At 51.2% G+C, this 20,046-nt stretch overlaps 1 protein-coding gene across 4 annotated transcripts; it reads left to right on the top strand.

Moving 5' to 3' along the window:
• The first annotated feature begins 1,789 nt into the window (after positions 1-1,789).
• PPRC1 (PPARG related coactivator 1) lies at positions 1,790-19,343 on the top strand. 4 transcript variants are annotated; one of them, XM_030940445.1, is made up of 14 exons: positions 1,790-2,011; positions 6,619-6,807; positions 7,389-7,535; positions 7,648-7,749; positions 7,866-10,764; positions 11,819-11,872; positions 12,959-13,016; positions 13,734-13,801; positions 15,682-16,405; positions 17,398-17,547; positions 17,655-17,721; positions 17,844-17,965; positions 18,189-18,340; positions 18,937-19,343. In XM_030940445.1, the coding sequence occupies exons 1-14, from the start codon at positions 1,859-1,861 to the stop codon at positions 19,038-19,040; spliced, it is 4,989 nt and encodes a 1,662-aa protein (XP_030796305.1). In that variant the 5' UTR covers positions 1,790-1,858; the 3' UTR covers positions 19,041-19,343. The 4 variants fall into 4 exon arrangements, with proteins under 4 accessions (XP_030796305.1, XP_010354450.1, XP_030796306.1 ...); XM_010356148.2 differs by having other exon boundaries at positions 13,731-13,801; positions 18,937-19,336; XM_030940446.1 differs by lacking the exon at positions 11,819-11,872.
• Positions 19,344-20,046: the final 703 nt, after the last annotated feature.

Below are 20,046 nucleotides of genomic sequence, written 5' to 3'. Positions count from 1 at the left end.
CGGTGGCTCAATCCTGTAATCCCAGGATTTTGGGAGGCCGAAACGGGCGGATCACGAGGTCAGGAGATCCAGACCATCCTGGCTAACACGGTGAAACCCCATCTCTACTAAAAAATACAAAAAACTAGTCGGGCGAGGTGGCAGGCGCCTGTAGTTCCAGCTACTCGGGAGGCTGAGGCAGGAGAATGGCGTAAACCCGGGAGGCGGAGCTTGCAGTGAGCTGAGATCCCGCCACTGCACTCCAGCCTGGGCAACAGAGCGAGACTCCGTCTCAAAAAAAAAAAAAAAAAAAAAAAAAAAAAAAAAATGCCGGGCGCGGTGGCTCAATCCTGTAATCCCAGCACTTTGGGAGGCCGAGACGGGCGGATCACGAGGTCAGGAGATCGAGACCATCCTGGCTAACATGGCGAATCCCCGTTTCTACTAAAAAATACAAAAAACTGGCCGGGCGCGGTGGCTCAAGCCTGTAATCCCAGCACTTTGGGAGGCCGAGACGGGTGGATCACGAGGTCAGGAGATCGAGACCATCCTGGCTAACACGGTGAAACCCCGTCTCTACTAAAAAATACAAAAAACTAGCCGGGTGTGGTGGTGGGCGCTTGTAGTCCCAGCTGCTCGGGAGGCTGAGGCAGGAGAATGGCGTGAACCGGGAGGCGGAGCTTGCAGTGAGCCGAGATCCGGCTACTGCACTCCAGCCTGGGCGACAGAGTGAGACTCCGTCTCAAAATAATAATAATAATAATAATAATAATAAATAAATAATGATACATTCATAAAATAGAACTGGTGCTAAAGGCTCAGTAAATATTTAGCTAGTGAATGGATTAACATATTGTTACATAAAAAAAGCAAATCGTAAAACCATATATACAGATTGATCCCATATTGAACAAAAGACCAGTTTGTGCCCCTATATATTTTTCCATTCATAGAAAAAAGTATCAATGAATACACACTAAAAGGAACAAGGGGGTTAAATCTACATTTTTTCCTCTAAACAGTTTTGCATTTTTTGAAATATTTTTTGTGCTTTGTAATAAAGTTATTTAAAATAGAAAAATAATATGAAGTAGCTTTTAAGTGGCAAATGAATGAAGAGTAGAGACAGTGATGGACTGTAGAAATACAGAGCGGGATTCCTCTTGACTAGGATAACCAAAGCCTTTCCTAGATTAAATAAGGCATGAAATGTTTTGAGGTTCAAGTATTCCAGGCCGACACATAGGCAGGAGAACACCTGTTTTCTTTAGGGAACAGCAAGGAGACCTGGATCAGCAAGAAACAAATTTGATAGAGAAGGCAACCTAAGTTTCTGAGTAGCAGCAGAGAGGGCAGAGAATGAGATATTTTCCGATTAAATTTGCAGTACTGCTGCAGTATGGGATTAGGTGAGGATTAGCGCTTGGAGTGCAAGTGACCACTAGGGGGTGGTGTTTCAAAACATATATAGGCCCACTTCGACCCATTTGGACTAAGGTGAAAGGAACGTACAGCAGGTAGAAAGACGAAGAGGACGTTCCAACAGTTGGACAGGTTAACGACAATAAAATACGCAAATATTAACTTTCCCCCTTACTGCTAAGCGCTCCCTAAATCGGTATCCCAGTGTACCACGAAACTAAACCCTACAGGATGTCTAGAGCTAGTGCCAAACGGTCCCCACGTAAAGCGACTACTACTCCCAGGAATCTTCGCGCGAGGCCAGGGCCTTCTTCCAGGGTGCAAGTGGGTCTCGCCGCAGGGCCCTCTGGGATTCGTAGTCTTGCAGTGTCATTCGGGAGTTGTAGTTCCCTTCCCACAATCGGCTGGGCGAGGCGGCGCCGGCGATCAGAGCAGCGCTGGGTGTTCAGGGGCCAAGATGGCGGCGCGCCGGGGACGGAGAGACGGAGTCGCGCCGCCCCCGAGTGGGGGCCCAGGCCCGGACCCTGGCGGGGGAGCCCGCGGCAGCGGTTGGGGAAGTCGAAGCCAAGCGCCGTATGGGACTTTGGGCGCTGTGAGCGGCGGGGAGCAGGTGAGAGGCTGGCTGGCGGCCCGCGGCTGGCAGCAAAGCGGTGTGTGCCGGGCGGTGACACGTGGACTCCACAGGAAAGGGAGGAATCGCCTGGGAGTCGATGCCGGGTGGCCGTGGGAGCCGGGCCGGACCAAGAGGACCCTAGGCCGTTTGCTGGGGGTAGGCGGGCAGCGGCAGCGTCTCAACGGCCATTCCTGGGGGACGCCGGAGGGGCAGAGCCGGGTGTCGGAAACATAACCCGCGGGTGGGGGTCAGGGGTTCGGACTTGGGGGTCGAAGGCTGAGACCTCCCCGTAAGGATGCCCAGTGGGGCTCCCTGAGCCCGGCGCCGCAGTTCCCTTTTCGGAGCCACGTGGGGTGGGGGGAGCAATTTTCCCGGGAGAACTTGTCTGCCTCCCCTCCCCCTCTAGGCGGCCCGGGCATCCACGTGGGTCGGGCTCCTGGTGGAGGGGGGCGCAGGCTGCGGGTCCACGTGGGGGCGGGGAAGGAACGTCCACGTGGCTCCCGTCCCAGGCTGTCGGGCATCTAGTATCGGCCTTGGAGCCTCGCTGACGCGAACTGGGTGTGTCTCCACCGGTCCCGCCATCTCCTGCCGGGGCGAGAGGCCCGGGCCGGGAAGGAAGGTAAGGGCTGCTAGAGTCAACTTTGTTCAGAGCCTTGGAGGTTTTTTTCCCTGCTGCTTGGGTGCGCAACGTCTCTCCACTGCTGATGGTGAAGGACTCTCCAGATGTTCCGGGTGTTTGTTCCCTGCGGATGGCGGAGTGTAATGGGGAGGGTAGAGGGCTTGAGGCTGAAGGGTTGTGGAGGAGTGAGTTTGTGGCGCTTCTGTCTGACCGGCTTGGGGTGGGTTGTGAGTCACGGGCATTGGCGTTTTGGTTGCCTTGCAATCTTGCCTTATTAGTGATTCAAGGGGCATGGGGAGTGTCAACGTATACCTGGGACAAGGTTAACAAAGGGAAAGGGAATTCTCTTCTCTCCTCACTTTTTCCTCCAGCATCTCTTTTGGGAAGGCATGCTCCTGTAATCTGACACACAGAAACTGGGGTGGTCCGTATTTAAGGCTCTTTGGATATTTTGCTGGGGATGGGAAAAGTTGGAGGCGGTTTGATAACTGTTCAACATGTTGTTCAGCAGTTGAACATCTACTGGATGAGGGGAATTCTGTTAGATTTTTTTTCTTGGCTTTCAAAAAGTGTTGTTGTCCTACTCTACAGCGGAGGGCTTCTTAGAAGTTTCCACCTAGGATGGAAGGGGCAGGAGTTAGTTTGAACTGTTATCTCAAACAATTAAACTGAGTCCTTGACAGCGTTTTTTGTGTGTTACTAGGTGGGAGTTGGGCTGCAGGCTGCCTGGTAATGTCAGGTCCGGCAGACCAATCCAGGCCCTTGCCCAGGGGAGAATGGTTTCTGGGACAAGAATTTGGGAGCGCTAATCCCTTCTCCCCTACTTTTTCAGAGGTCACATCTTTTGGGGCTGGTGCTGCCTACCTACCAGAGCCCCAGGGACTAGGCTGGAATCTCAAGACAATGCCTAGCTCTTTATGAACCACTCATCTTCACCTCCATCAGGTGTCCAGTCAGAGAGACACCCTCACACCTCACCTCACCCATCACTCAATTCCTAAATAGCACAGGGAGAGGCAGGAAGGATCCAAGGTCCAGCTCTAATAGGCATTAACTGGTAATTTGGGATTGGAGAAGATCTCATGGAGAGATTGTCATTCCCTTCCCCCCAAAACCAAAGATGGGTATATGTGAGCTGGTCAGTCAACCAGTTATTGATTGAAATACCATTATGTTTAGGCACAGGGGATACACAGGTAAACCACACAAACATGGTCTCTATCCCTCAGGATCTATGTTTGAATTAGGGTAGATGATAAATAATAGTGAATGAGACAAAAGTGCAAGATATTTGGGTTTATGTAATTGGCAGTAGTGATCTACTTTGCACAGTCTGGGAAGGGACATTTAAAGCTGAGATGTTAAGACTGGAAAACATTTAATCAGGGAATAGTGAAGGCCTCAAGGAGGAAGAGAGCATGGCTTATTGGAGAAACCGAGACTGTACTGCAGAGTAGTGGGAGAGGACACGCTGGAACAGAAGTCTGGTGGGGAAGACTTTGTAAGCTATATTAAAGAGTTTAAACCTGCCGGGCGCGGTGGCTCAAGCCTGTAATCCCAGCACTTTGGGAGGCCGAGGCAGGTGGATCACGAGGTCAGGAGATCGAGACCATCCTGGCTAACATGGTGAAACCCCGTCTCTACTAAAAATACAAAAAAACTAGCCGGGCGTGGTGGTGGGCGCCTGTAGTCCCAGCTACTCTGGAGGCTGAGGCAGGAGAATGGCATGAACCCGGGAGGCGGAGCTTGCAGTGAGCTGAGATCGCCCCACTGCACTCCAGCCTGGGCGACACAGCGAGACTCCGTCTCAAAAAAAAAAAAAAAAAGTTTAAACCTAATCCTAAGAGCAGTAAAATGCCATTGAAGCGATTTAGGGAGGGTCTCAGGCAGTGATCAGATATGCATTTAAAAAGCTTCTGGCTGTTTTTGAACCCTGGAGGGAGAAGGTTTGGTGGGGGAAAGCTAGTTGGGAGGTTTTTGAAGTTAGAGGTGCTGATGGCTGGCTCACTTTTAGCCTGAGCTTAGCACTTGGATGATCTTGATACTCTGGGAGCTGTGCAAATAGCTTTGGAATTGAGTGATGGGTGAGGTCAGGTGTGAGGGTGTGTCTGACTGGACACCTGATGGAGGTGAAGATGAGTGGTTCATAGAGAGCTGGGCATTGTCTTGAGATTCCAGCCTAGTCGCTGGCGCTCTGGTAGGTAGGTGGTGGCAGAGGAAGTGGAGTTGCAGCCTCTTGGCTCATCCTGGAGTGTTTGCTGAGCCAGGTGCTATTCAGGTGCTGGTTTGTAATTATAGGATTGTGAAGGCCTGGGAGGAGTTAGTGCCTAAAACCTACCACCTTTCACTTATTCTCTGTGCCTGGCCTCCTAACGTGTCCTTAACCAACCTTTCCTTTCCCTGGGCATTGGTACCCAGCTCTGTTAGGAGGGTATATATTGTGGGGGCGGGGAGGGGGGAGATACCTGTTGCTTTTTTCTTTTGGAAGTGGTGCAGAATTTCACTTTGTTGCAGAAGGGGAAAGGGAAAGTCTTGCCTGTCTGTATGTGATCCTGTTCTCAGGCCTTTTTACTTCACGTTTCCTATACGGTAGTTTCCCCTTATCCACAGTTTCTGTTAACCTGCCGTCAACTGGGGTCTAAAAATACGTGAGTACAGTACAGTGAGATATTCTGAGAGCCAGGGAGAGACCACATTCACGTAACTTTCATTATAGTATATTGTTTTAATTGTTCTATTTTGTTATTTCTTATTGTGCCTAATTTATAACTTAAACTTCGTCGTTGGTAGGTATTGTATGTATCAATACATACCAATGTATTGGTAGTATCTGTGGTTTCAGGCATCTACTGGGGTCTTGGAACTTATCCCTCTAGGATAAGCGGGGGACTACTGTAGCGGAGATCCCTGTGGCTCTGGCCTCACCACTACCATTCTAGTCCCTTCTGGCCCTGCCAACACCCACACTCTTGACAGGTCTGGGCGGGCTGCTTGATGCGTGACACAAGAGACCATAAATGCTGCTAGTTCTTAGAGGAGTGTTGGGCAGGGCCTTTCCATCTAGGGAATCAAGCTTTCTCTTCACTTGCTCTCACCTGGTAGGAGTGGGGAAGTGGCCTTTTGCTTGGAATTACCATTGAGAGGAGGTTGAGTGTCTCACTGTTGAGCTTTCAAAATAAGTATCTGCCAGGCATGGTGGCTCATGCCTGTAATCCCAGCACTTCCGGAGGCCGAGTCGGGTGGATCACTTGAGGTTAGAAATTTGAGACCAGCCTGGCCAATATGGTGAAACCCTGTCTCTACTAAAAATACAAAAATTAGCCGGGCATGGTGGTGGGCGCCTATAATCCCAGCTGCTCCGGAGGCTGAGGCAGGAGAATCGCTTGAACCCAGGAGTCCGAACCCGGGAGTTTCATGGGGCTGGAGGTAGTGGGGTGGGGTGTGATTGCCAGAAAACTTAATGGTACAGAAAAGTCTATGATTTTAGAGTTGTGGGGAGAGATCACCGTGGGCTGGAAGCTGGGGTGTCTTCTTGAAGAAGATAGGATTTGCACTAAGCAGAGGGCAGAGACCTAAATGGGGTTTGAGGTAGGTGAGGTTGTTGCAGCTGAAGCTGTCTCCTTGCTGACCTTTTTTGCTTTGGTGAGCCCCTCAGACTGTTAACTTCACTGCTGCCAGTAGATGATTCTGAACAATCTTGATTTTTCTGATGTTTTTACTCCCGGGTTTTAATCTCCTGTGACTTTAGCTGTTTCTGGTTAGAGCCGAAATGTTTTTCTGCCCCAGAAGGTCCTTGAAAACTATCATCCTGGCTGGGGCTTTTGCTCATAGGTTGTACTTCTCTGCCCTGCTAGCCCAGAAGTTTGGCAACAGTGGGGCAGCTGCTGAGTTTGGGCCCAGCAGTGGAGGGTACCTGATTTATGGAGCATACCAATCAGCTGCTGCCAGAGGGCTCTTACCCTTCTCATCTTCTTCTCTGCTCCAGGTGCTGCTGCATGAGGAAGGGGGTGATTCTGGCTTTGTCAGTCTATCTCGGCTAGGCCCATCTCTGAGGGACAAAGACTTGGAAATGGAGGAGCTAATGCTGCAGGATGAGACGCTGCTGGGGACCATGCAGAGCTACATGGATGCCTCCCTCATCTCCCTCATCGAGGATTTTGGGAGCCTTGGAGAGGTGAGCTGAGGCTGGGCTTGGATATCTTCAAACAGGAGCTTTACATGGGAGGCTCTAGCTAAAATTCTTGGCATGGCTCTGCTCTCCCAGCACCTTAACTTCTTCCTGGGTGCCCAACCTGAACCCTTCAAGTGTATTTTTTGTCTCTAAGAGGGAACTAGGCTGCAGGCTGCCAGATTATGTCCCATATAAGAATTCCTTGCCTAACTTGGACTGTAGTCCAAGGCCTTTCCCACTGTCTAGGCCTCTGAACTACATGTCCAGAGGGTTCTGATCTCTGTTTTTGAGCTCATTTCTAGCCTGGCCGATGGTTGTCTGCTGAGCGTCCCACGTCTTATTTGAGGGTAGGGGAATGTGTGAAACCCAAGCTTGAGTCAAGTCTGACAGGTCTCTGTTGACACCAGAGAGCTGGTGGATGGTAACTGAGATTGGAATCTATGCCTTCTGGTATTCAGATCCCTCTTGCCCCATTAGCTGAGTTGAACCTGGGAGACTGATTCTTTCAATATCCAGTCCTTAGTAGGTCCATAGTAGGTCATTAGGGATGTTGGTGGGACCTTATGGTTGTTTTTCTGGAGCAGAGCAGGTTATCTCTGGAGGACCAGAATGAAGTGTCGCTGCTCACAGCTCTGACGGAGATCTTGGACAATGCAGATTCTGAGAACCTTTCTCCATTTGACAGCATTCCTGATTCGGAGCTGCTTGTGTCACCCCGGGAGGGCTCCTCTGTGAGTGTGGGACCAGGGGAACGGGATTGGTATGAAGTTTAGACCTGTGCCTGTGGACCTACTCATATAGCTCTGAAGCATAGACTGATCTCAGGTCTTTCTTTCCTCTTAGCTGCACAAGCTGCTTACTCTCTCTCGGACACCCCCAGAACGTGACCTCATCACCCCAGTTGACCCATTGGGGCCCAGTACAGGCAGCAGTAGAGGGAGTGGGGTAAGCCTGACCTAGGGGGCTTCAGAAACTCCCAGGTGGGAGGAATGTGTGGGGACAGGTCTGGAAAATACTTTTGCAAAGAAAACTCCTCCTGAGACTTCTCTTCTCTCCTGCAGGTTGAAATGTCTCTTCCAGATCCCCCTTGGGACTTCTCCCCTCCTTCTTTCTTAGAGACTTCTTCCCCCAAGCTTCCCAGCTGGAGGCCCCCAAGATCAAGACCACGCTGGGGCCAATCCCCACCTCCCCAGCAGCGCAGTGATGGAGAAGAAGAAGAGGAGGTGGCCAGCTTCAGTGGCCAGATTCTTGCTGGGGAGCTTGACAACTGTGTGAGCAGTACCCCGGACTTCCCCATGCATTTGGCCTGCCCTGAGGAGGAAGATAAAGCAACAGCAGCAGAGATGGCAGTGCCAGCAGCTGGTGATGAGAGCATCTCCTCCCTGAGTGAGCTGGTGCGGGCCATGCACCCATACTGCCTGCCCAACCTCACCCAACTGGCATCACTTGAGACTGAGCTTCAGGAGCAGCCAGATGATCTGGCGCTGCCTGAGGGCTGTGTAGTGCTGGAGATTGTGGGCCAGGCAGCCACAGCTGGCGATGACCTGGAGATACCAGTTGTGGTGCGACAGGTCTCTCCTGGACCCCAGCCTGTGCTCCTGGATGACTCACTAGAGACTAGTTCTGCCTTGCAGCTGCTGATGCCTACACTGGAGTCAGAGACGGAGGCTGCTGTGCCCAAGGTAACCCTCTGCTCTGAGAAGAAGGGGTTGTCATTGAACTCAGAGGAGAAGCTGGACTCAGCCTGCTTATTGAAGCCCAGGGAGGTCATGGAGCCAGTGGTGCCCAAGGAGCCTCAGAACCCACCTGCCAATGCAGCACCGGGTTCCCAGAGAGCTCGAAAGGGCAGGAAGAAGAAGAGCAAGGAACAGCCAGCAGCCTGTGTGGAAGGCTATGCCAGGAGGCTGAGGTCATCTTCTCGCGGGCAGTCTGCCATAGGTACAGAAGTGACCGCTCAGGTAGACAACTTGCAGAAACAGCCTCAGGAAGAACTTCAAAGAGAGTCTGGGCCTCTCCAGGGTAAGGGGAAGCCTCGGGCTTGGGCTCGGGCCTGGGCAGCTGCCTTGGAAAATTCTAGCCCTAAGGACTTGGAGAGAAGTGCTGGACAATGTAGTCCTGCTAAAGAAGGCCCTCTAGACCTCTACCCCAAGTTGACTGACACTATCCAAGCCAACCCTGTACCAACCCATCTCTCATTGGTCAACTCTGCCCAAGCCAGCCCCATGCCAGTTGACTCTGTTGAAGCTGATCCCACTGCAGTTGGCCCTGTTCTAGCTGGCCCTGTACCTGTTGACCCTGGGTTGGTTGACCTTGCTTCAACCAGTTCAGAACTGGTTGAGCCTCCCCCAGCTGAGCCAGTGCTGATCAACCCAGTCCTGGCTGACTCAGCAGCAGTTGACCCTGCAGTGGTTCCCATCTCAGATAACTTGCCACCAGTTGATGCCGTCCCGTCTGGCCCAGCACCAGTTGATCTAGCACTAGTTGACCCTGTTCCTAATGACCTGACTCCAGTTGACCCAGTGCTAGTTAAGTCCAGACCAACTGATCCCAGACGTGGTGCAGTGTCATCAGCCCTGGGGGGTCCAGCCCCCCAGCTCCTCCTGGAGTCAGAGTCCTTGGACCCACCAAAGACCATCATTCCTGAAGTCAAAGAGGTTGTGGATTCTCTGAAAATTGAAAGTGGTACCAGTGCTACAACCCATGAAGCCAGACCTCGGCCTCTCAGCTTATCTGAATACCGGCGACGAAGGCAGCAACGCCAAGCAGAAACAGAAGAGAGAAGTCCCCAGCCCCCAACTGGGAAGTGGCCTAGCCTTCCAGAGACTCCCACAGGGCTGGCAGACATCCCTTGTCTTGTCATCCCACCAGCCCCAGCCAAGAAGACAGCTCTGCAGAGAAGCCCTGAAGCGCCCCCTGAGACTTGCCTTGTGCCTGTAGGTCCCAGCCCTGCTTCTCCTGGTCCTGAGCCACCTGTAAGCAAACCTGTGGCCTCAGCTCTCACTGAGCAGGTGCCATCCCAGGAGATGCCATTATTGGCGAGACCTTCCCCTCCTGTGCAGTCTGTGTCCCCTGTTGTGCCCACACCTCCCGCAATGTCTGCTGCCCTGTCTTTCTCTGCAGGTGGGCTGGGCATACCCCCCAGTCTGCCGTCATCTCCCTTGCAGCCTCCTAGTCTTCCAGTGTCTGTGGGGCCAGTCCTGCCTGATCCATTTACTCACTATGCCCCCTTGCCACCCTGGCCTTGTTATCCTTCTGTGTCCCCTTCTGGCTATCCTTGCCTGCCCCCCCCACCAACAGTGCCCCTAGTGTCTGGTACTCCTGGCACCTATGCCATGCCTCCCACTTGCAATGTGCCTTGGGCACCCCCTCCTGCCCCAGTCTCACCTTACAGTTCCACCTGTACCTATGGGTCCTTGGGATGGGGCCCAGGGCCTCAACATGCTCCATTCTGGTCTACTGTTCCCCCGCCTCCTTTGCCTCCAGCCTCCGTTGGGAGAGCTGTTCCCCAAGCTAAGATGGAGTCTAGGGGCACTCCAGGCCCTCCTGAAAATATACTTCCCGTGTCGATGACTCCTCCCCTCAGTGGGCTACCTGGCCATGGAGCTCCACAGATAGAGCCTACCAAGGTGGAGGTCAAGCCAGTGCTTGCATCTCCCCATCCAAAACACAAGGTGTCTGCCCTGGTGCAAAGTCCCCGGCTGAAGGCTCCAGCATGTGTGTCTGCTGAAGGTGTGACTGTTGAGGAGCCTGCTTCAGAGGGGCTAAAGCCTGAGACCCAAGAGACCAGGCCCAGGGAGAAGCCCCCCTTGCCTGCTACCAAGGCTGTTCCAACACCAAGGCAGAGCACTGTCTCCAAGCTGCCTGCTGTGCACCCAGCCCGTCTAAGGAAGCTGTCCTTCCTGCCTACCCCACATACTCAGAGTTCTGAAGATGTGGTACAGGCTTTCATCAGTGAGATTGGTGAGTGCCACACAGTTCCCCTACATAGTCCCCAAGTTGGCTGGGGGACTCTTCTCTGTAGAACAGGATAAGCCACCCTGATGAGGCTGGCCTTTGTTGTATTTGTTTGGGGGAGTTTTTTGTTTTCATTGTTTTGTTTTGAGACGGAGTCTGACTGTGTCACCAGGCTGGAGTGCAGTGGCGCAATCTCGGCTCACTGCAACCTCCACCTCCCGGGTTCATGCTATTCTCCTGCCTCAGCCTCTCAAGTAGCTGGGACTACAGGTGCCCACCACCATGTCCAGCTAATTTTTGTATTTTTAGTAGAGACAAGGTTTCACCATGTTAGGCTGGTTGGTCTTGATCTCCTGATCTCGTGATTCACCCGCCTCAACCTTCCAAAGTGCTGAGATTACAGGCGTGAGCTGCCGCGCCGGGCCTTTTTTTTTTTTTTTTTTTTTTTTGAGATGGAGTCTCCCTCTGTCGCCCAGGCTGGAGTGCAGTGGCACGATCTTGACTCACTGCAACCTCCGCCTCCTGGGTTCAAGCAATTCTCCTGCCTCCGCCTCCCCAGTAGCTGGGATTACAGGTGCTCACATCCACGCCTGGCTAATTTTTGTATTTTTAATGGAGGTGAGGTTTCACCATGTTGGCCAGGTTGGTCTCAATCTCTTGACCTCATGATCCCCCTACCTCAGCCTCCCAAAGTGCTGGGATTACAGGTGTGAGCCACCATGCCTGGCCTGTTTTTGTTTTTAAGAGATGAGATCTCACTGTGTTGCCCAGGCTGGACTTGAACTCCTGGGCTCAAGTGGTCCTCCCACCTCAGCCTTCCAAGTAGCTTGGATTTATAGGCACAGGTGTGTGCCACCATGCCTGGCTGTGGAGGGTTCTTCAGAGGCAGAGCTCTGGGTTGGTTTGAATCCTTCATGCTTTGTGCTGCTACCTTGGTTCACTTAGTACAGAGGGCAGGGGGAGTGGAAAGGGAGAAGTGAGATGATTCGGGGGCTTCCTGGGACCTGTGTACTCAGTTGATAGGGGCTCGTTTTCAATCCTGTGTTGTGTGCCTCCACAGGAATTGAGGCATCGGACCTGTCCAGTCTGCTGGAGCAGTTTGAGAAATCAGAAGGTGAGGGAACATGGGTAGTTTTGCTCCAACTCTTTTTTTGGTGATACTTCTTTTGGGCCTAGCCCTGTAGTTGCTTTAACTAGGGTGAGAGGGGACAGCCTTAGCCACTAAAGCAGCTCCCTAATTGGAAGATGGAGACAAGATTGAACTGTGATGGTAATCTAAGCCAGGGACGGCAGTGATACAGCAAGGAAGGTATTAAAATGAGTAGACTGAGAATCCAGGCCGGGCGTAGTGGCTCATGACTGTAATCCCAGCACTTTGGGAAGCTGAGGCGGGCGGATCACAACGTCAGGAATTTGAGACCAGCCTGGCCAACATGGTGAAACCCCATCTCTACTAAAAATACAAAAATTAGCTGGGCGAGGTGGCGGGTGCCTGTAATCCGAGCTACTGGGGAGGCTGAGGCAGGAGAATTGTTTGCACCCAGCAGGCAGAGATTGCAGTGAGCCGAGATCGTGCTGTTGCATTCTAGCCTGGGTGACAGAGTGAGACTCCGTCTCAAAAAAAAAAAAAGGGAATCCAAGCAGGTTGGGGTTGTTTAGAGACATTTTTATAGAGAGAAGTAGCTTTCAGGCTGGACATTGAAAGACAGGTAGGAATTCACAGAGAGAATATGTGTGGCAACTAAAGGCAAAGGGTAGGTATAGGAAGAATAGCATATGGCCATTCGAAAGGCAATGAATAGCTGGCTTTCTCAGTATAAAGCATGGATGTAGGTGCTATGGGGGACACTGAGTTGGTAACAAGGCAAAATAGAAAATGTGATTTGTAGAACGAGAGTAGGCTGTGAGGCCAGGAAGCTAGTTAGTCAGATCGTAGATCATCTTGAACACTAGGCTTATACATTTGGACTTTATCTCACATTCAGTGGAGGAATGTGGGTGTTTCTGAGCAGAAAAGAGACATGATTAAAAATAGTACTTGGTAATCCACTGGAGGAGACTGGATCTCTTCGAGGAGATCCCAACAGGGAATATGTAGGCAAAGTGGATTCTCCTCCTTTGGGTCTCAAAGCAAGCCCTTCTGTGCCACCTCAGTCTAGAACATCTGGTTGGGCTTTTAACTAGTATGGTTTCTTTGCAGCCAAAAAGGAGTGTCCTCCTCCGGCTCCTGCTGACAGCTTGGCTGTAGGAAACTCAGGGTAAGTATGGAGATGTGAGCGAGTTACCCTACAGCTGTTGGTCAGCAGCCGGCTGACACTCCAGGACCATCAACTGGATGCCTCTGTTGCAGGGACGTTGTAGACAGCTCTAGAGTCTTTCCCTGTTTCCCCACCCCTAACTCTGCCCGTCACTACTGGGCAGTATCTTGGGTGGTGAGGTGAGGATGGGCATGTTCACTGCCCTCCAACTGATTCCAATCAGGGGTTCCAAATGTCCTGGAGGTGCCTTTTATCTCCTGGCAAGTCATGCCTTTGGGGATTTCTTTCCTTCATTTAATAACACTTCAAGTTCACTCAGTGCTGGTAATGGTGTAACTTAAAGTGGAGGAAGATATTAATGGCTAGGAATCATTTTTCATGTTCATGGTCCTCCATCCTGTTCTGCCAAGCATGTTCCCCTCCACATTGATTTCAGGTTGGTTTGAGCTGGGCAGGTGAGATTCCTGATGTGAAGGAGGTGGCGGGTATTCAAGGTCATGGCCAACCTGCCTCTTGGAATTGGGCAGGGCTGAGTTGAGACCTAATCTGTAGTTCAGTCAATAAGACCCTTTTGTGCAGGAAGAAGATGATGGGGGCAATTTGTGCATCCCATTCTTCTCTGCACCCACCCCCTCCCATTGATTTGTGAGAAAGGCAAATGTACAAGATGTTGAGGAGGCAATGAATCAGGCTTTCCCTTTTCCCCCCCGCCAGCAGCGTTGACATTCCCCAGGAGAAGAGGCCCCTAGACCGGTTACAAGCCCCAGAACTGGCCAACGTGGCAGGTGGGTTCAGGGTGGGGAATTCTGCCTGTGATTAGTCTATGCAGCAACATTTGCTGAGCCTACTCCAAATCAATTGTGTGTAGGCATTAAGGATATAGAGATCTGATCTCCAGCCTTGAGGTACTCACAGTCTAGAGGGCAGATGTGTAAACAAATGAGCATGTTGAGTATCAGGTGCTATGTTACAGCCTATGGGCCGGGCGCGGTGGCTCGCGCCCGTAATCCCAGCACTTTGGGAGGCTGAGGCAGGTGGATCACTTGGAGGTCAGGAGTTTGAGACCAGCCTGGCCCACACAGTGAAACCCTATCTTTATTTAAAAAATAAAAAAATTAGTTGGGCGTGGTAGTACATGCCTATAGTCCCAGCTACTTGGGAGGCTGAGGCAGGAGAATTGCTTAAATCTAGGAGGCGGAGTTTGCAGTGAGCTGAGATTGTGCCGCTGCACTCCAGCCTGGGCGACAGAGCAAGACTCCATCTCAAAAAAAAAAAGAAAGAAAGGCTGGGCGTGGTGGCTTCACGCCTGTAATCCCAGCACTTTGGGAGGCTGAGGCGGGCGGATCACGTGGTCAGGAGATTGAGACCATCCTGGCTAACAGTGAAACACCATCTCTACTAAAAATACAAAAAAATTAGCTGGGCGTGATGGTGGGCGCCTGTAGTCCCAGCTACTTGGAAGGCTGAGGCAGGAGAATGGCGTGAACCTGGGAGGCGGAGCTTGCAGTGAGCCAAGTTCGTACCAGTGCCCTCCAGCCTGGGCGACAGAGCGAGACTCTGTCTTGGAAGAAAAATAAAAGGCCGGGTGTGGTGGCTCACACCTTTAATCCCAGCAGTTTGGGAGGCTGAGGCAGGTGGATCATGAGATCAGGAGATTGAGACCATCCTGGCTAACACAGTGAAACCCGGTCTCTGCTAAAAATACAAAAAATTAGCTGGGTGTGGTGGCGGGTGCCTGTAGTCCCAGCTACTTGGGAGGCTGAGGCAGGAGAATGGCATGAACCCAGGAGGCGGAGCTTGCAGTGAGCCAAGATCGCGCCACTGCACTCCAGCCTGGGTGACAGAGCAAGACTCCATCCCACCAAAAAAAAGAAAAAACCCTATGGATTACAGTGAGATGTGAAGAGGGACAGTCAGGGTAGGGTTATATAGAAACTAATACCCTAAGCTGAAACTTGAGAAACTATCAATCAGGTGGTAGATTTATGGGAGAGGACATTCTAGGAAGATGGAGCAGCTTGAATGAACTGAAGAAACAAAACCAGCCAGGTATGTTTTGGGGAATTGAGAGTGGCTTGGTTTAGCTGGAGTGTAGTAGCTGATCAGGGCAGTGGGCAGAGGTAAAGCAAGAGACAAAATTGGAGTGGTAAATAGAAGGTCAGATTATAGGGACCTCAAGTGCCATATTAAGCTCTTTGGACTTTATCCTATGCATTGAAGAAACTTTGGCAGATTGGTTTTTGGGTGCTCCATCTAGCAGGAATATAGAAGACAGGTGGATGACTCTGAAACTGGAAGTGGGGAGACCATCAGAATATGACTACATGAGTAGGCAAGATGCAGCCTAGAAGTCAGGCAGTACTGGGTGGAGGGGGCGGATCTGAGAATGGAGAGCTAGACTCTAGGACCTGCCTGCCAGCTAGGTTTGGGTAGTGAGAGGATGAGGGCTTCAGGAAGACCCTAGCTGGCTGGATTTCTCTTGCTGGTCCCCAAGTTGGGGAACATGGGGAAGGAACAGTTGAAGCAGTGGGAGAAGTTGGGCTGCTTACCTTGCTTGGTGTACTTTGTGAGATGAGGTGGGGGTTTCTGGAGGCTATATACACAGTATTTGGAAGCGTAGAATCGGATCTCACCCTGCTATCTCCATCCTCCCTCCCTACCACAGGGCTCACCCCTCCAGCTACCCCTCCCCACCAGTTATGGAAGCCCCTGGCTGCTGTCTCACTGCTGGCCAAAGCCAAATCTCCTAAGTCCACCGCCCAGGAGGGAACCCTGAAGCCTGAAGGAGTTACGGAGGCCAAACATCCAGCTGCAGTTCGCCTCCAAGAAGGGGTCCATGGCCCTAGTCGAGTCCATGTGGGCTCTGGGGACCATGACTATTGTGTCCGGAGCAGGACTCCCCCAAAAAAGATGCCTGCCCTAGTCATTCCAGAGGTGGGCTCCCGATGGAATGTCAAGCGCCATCAGGACATCACCATCAAACCTGTCTTGTCCTTGGGCCCAGCTGCCCCTCCGCCCCCATGCATAGCTGCCTCCCGGGAGCCACTTGATCACAGGACTAGCAGTGAGCAGGCAGATCCCTCAGTGCCCTGCCTTGCCCCATCCAGCTTGCTGTCCCCTGAGGCCTCACCCTGCCGGAATGACATGAACACTAGGACTCCCCTTGAACCCTCAGCCAAGCAGCGGTCAATGCGCTGTTACCGAAAAGCCTGCAGGTCAGCCAGCCCTTCAAGCCAGGGCTGGCAGGGCCGCCGAGGCCGCAACAGTCGTTCTGTCAGCTCTGGGTCCAACCGGACCAGCGAAGCATCTTCCTCCTCATCCTCATCGTCGTCTTCCTCATCCCGATCTCGGTCCAGGTCCCTCTCCCCCCCACACAAGAGGTGGCGAAGGTGAGCTTTGATGGCCCTGTAGGTTCTCTCCATTTAGGAAGTTGACGTACTTCTGTGGTTTACTTTGAAAGCTTTTACACATTGACTTTGGTACTTTCAGGCGCTAAGTCTTCTATTTCTGTCTTTGGCTTTTGTGTTTTCCCTTTTCCTGGATTGTTGAAGGAGGCAAGCTGTGAGACGATTGCTTCTGTCCCCTGTTGGAGTTTGGGGTATCAGTGAGGTCTCCTGCTTCCTTGAGACCTGCCGTGGGGAGACTTTCAGGGTTTGAGTTTGACCATGTTGATTTTTTTCACATACTGTATCAGCCTTCATTTTTGGTATTCTGGGTGCTATGTGAGGTAGTGGGTTACCTGTTAATAGAAAATAGTTCTTCCCTTAATCATCTGCTGAGGAAGGTGCCTGGGGCAGTTCCTTTGGATGTCGCTATGGCCTCATCTATTTCCTGGCAATATCTTTTTTTCTCAGTAACCAAGTTTTCCCACTTAATGAATAATTCTTGGGTTTTGGAGATGATAAATATCTTCAGAACTGGCCCATACTACAAGTCTAGCAGTTACCTCTCTCTTTACCATGGTCACAGTATTTCCATGAGACCTGGTAGGGGAGCAATAGTAACCCAAAAGACCCAGCATTGGCCCCAGCACCACAGATAGCTGGGTGTGAGACCTAGGGCTCAGCCCTCTCCCTGAGTCTCCATTTATTGTTCTTCCTCTTTCTGATTTGTTAAGTATTTTTCAGTTTTTAATTGCACGATTGAAAATAAATGTGATCTCTTCCAAAACACTCCACAACATTCCAGGTACACCTAAAGTTCCACGAAGGGCTTCAGTTTGTTCATCTGTGAAGGAAAATTGTTCTTCTAGACCTCTTCTACTCTGCTTTGTCTTTGGTCCTGAGCTTCCTGAAAGAAAGATAGGACTGGGGCCTGGGTGAGATAAGCAGAGTATACTTGAACCACTCCCAGCATTCCTGCATGCCCTCTTTTTCTTCAGGTCCAGCTGTAGTTCCTCTGGACGTTCTCGAAGATGCTCTTCCTCTTCTTCGTCATCATCTTCCTCTTCGTCTTCCTCATCCTCATCATCCAGTTCCCGAAGCCGCTCACGCTCCCCATCCCCCCGCCGGAGAAGTGACAGGAGGCGGCGGTGAGCACGTGTTTAGGGAGCACCATGCACCTGGGATGCAGGTGCCTAAGAGTTCTGAGTCTTGAATTGTCTTATGTTGGGGGGCTGACAACACCTTCTCTTGTCAGGTACAGCTCTTATCGTTCACATGACCATTACCAAAGGCAAAGAGTGCTGCAAAAGGAGCGTGCAATAGTGAGTAGAGGAACAGGTCATGGGAGGAGGGCACTTACCTGCTGAACCTTGAGCTCAGAGAGCTGCCTGCAGCTGTAGCCCTGGCTCATGGTGTGCTGATTTTTTTTCGTTTCCAAACAAAGGAAGAAAGAAGGGTGGTCTTCATTGGAAAGATACCTGGCCGCATGACTCGATCAGAGCTGAAACAGAGGTTCTCCGTTTTTGGAGAGATTGAGGAGTGCACCATCCACTTCCGTGTCCAAGGGTAAGCTTGAGCCCCAAGGTCAGGATGTTCTTTCTATCCCATTCATCTACCTTGATGTTTCTTTGTCTTGCCTCCTTGCTCTGGTGTGCTGAGCAATATGGGGCACCTTCATTTCTGCAGTCAGAAGGTTGGCCACTGGGAATGAGAAGAACCACCCCTGTACCCTGGGGTGCTGTGTCTCCTCCATGGCACTCCAGCCCCTGCCTTACCCTCCTCCTACCAGGGACAACTACGGCTTCGTCACTTATCGCTATGCTGAGGAGGCATTTGCAGCCATCGAGAGTGGCCACAAGCTGCGGCAGGCAGATGAGCAGCCCTTTGATCTCTGCTTTGGGGGCCGAAGGCAGTTCTGCAAGAGGAGTTATTCTGATCTTGGTGAGTGGAGGGAGGGCCTAAAGCTTTGGAATACTTCATCCCCTCCCCAGAAGGGTTCCTAACCCTTTGTGAGTGGGGCTAGGCAGACTCATCTTAGTTTGACATACAAAGAACCCCAGGGGGCTGGGTGCAGTGGCTCACGCCTGTAATCCCAGCACTTTGGGAGGCCGAGGTGGGCAGATCACGAGGTCAGGAGTTCAAGACCAGCCTGGCCAACATGATGAAGCCCCGTCTCTACCAAAAATAGAAAAAATTAGCTGGAGGTGGTGGCACGCACCTGTAATCCCAGCTACTCGGGAGGCTGAGGCAGGAGAATTGCTTGAACCCGGGAGGCAGAGATTGCAGTGAGCCGAGATCACAACACTGCACTCCAGCCTGGGCAACAGAGCGAGACTCTGTCTGAAAAAAACAAAAAAAGACCCAAGGGGTGAAAAAACAAAAAAAGACCCAAATGGGGACTGGGGACTCTCCTATCTCTGACTTAAAGTTAGAGCAGTTTTCACTCCATCCGTTTTTGGGATGGGAGATAGCCATTTTTAGACCCTGTGGTTGGGAAGTGTGGTCAGAGACCTTGAAGTTTGTCTTTACCTTTATAGACTCCAACCGGGAAGACTTTGACCCTGCACCTGTAAAGAGCAAATTTGATTCTCTTGACTTTGACACATTGTTGAAACAGGCCCAGAAGAACCTCAGGAGGTAACCTTGGGCCCTTCCCTGCTACCCTTTTTCTCCTTTGGAGGTGCCCAACCTCCTCCACCCCTTCCCCTACTCTAGGGGAGAGAGCTGCTAGTGAGATGACTGTTTTATAAAGAAATGGAAAAAAGTGAAATAAAAAATGTGTTGAATCAGATTTTTTAAAAAGGGTATTTGTTTTTTTATAACAGGTGTTGAAACAAGTTAACTTGCATTCCTATGTAAGATAGGTGGGGCTGAGGGGATCCCCAGTGTTTGGAATATAAGTCACTATGCAGACTAATAAACATCAACTAGAGAGAACTCCCAACTGCTGTTGTGCTTCTTTGTATGGTGCTAATGCCAAATGTATTCACTTTTCCTATCTGAACATGGTCCAGGGACATGCCTCTCCCTGGTCAGGTGCAAAAATCCCACTGGATTTGAAACTTGGTTCCTCAGATGTATTATCTGAAATGAGTCATTTAGGACAGTACTTCTCAACTTTAAAGGGAATTTGAATCATCTAGTGATCTTTCTAGAATGTAGATTCTGACAATGGGATGATGACACCGTCCAGGAAGGGTTTTTGATAACAAGGACCTAGAGAAGCTCACACTTGTTCCAAAGAAAGGTTTTCTAAACTGGGACTGGTGTATACATTCATCATGTCAGTTATGTTCATCATGTTATAATAGTTTGAGCACACTGCATGGCACAACAGGTGCTCAAATGTTTTAAATAATGCATGTCAGGCGCAGTGGCTCACGCCTGTAATCCCAGCACTTTGGGAGGCAGAGGCGGGTGAATCACGAGGTCAGGAGATCGAGACCATCCTGGCCAACATGGTGAAACCTTATCTCTACTGAAAGTACAAAAAATTGGCCAGGTGTGGTGGCGGGTGCCTGTAGTCCTAGCTACTCAGGAGGCTGAGGCAAGAGAATGGCATGAACCCAGGAGGCGGAGCTTGCAGTGAGCCCAGATTGTGCCACTGCACTCCAGCCTGGGTGACAGAGCGAGACTCCGTCTCAAAA

The sequence above is a fragment of the Rhinopithecus roxellana genome, chromosome 11 (assembly GCF_007565055.1).
Source record: "Rhinopithecus roxellana isolate Shanxi Qingling chromosome 11, ASM756505v1, whole genome shotgun sequence".
Lineage (NCBI taxonomy): Eukaryota > Metazoa > Chordata > Mammalia > Primates > Cercopithecidae > Rhinopithecus > Rhinopithecus roxellana.
This window is presented reverse-complemented; position numbering and strand designations above follow the sequence as displayed.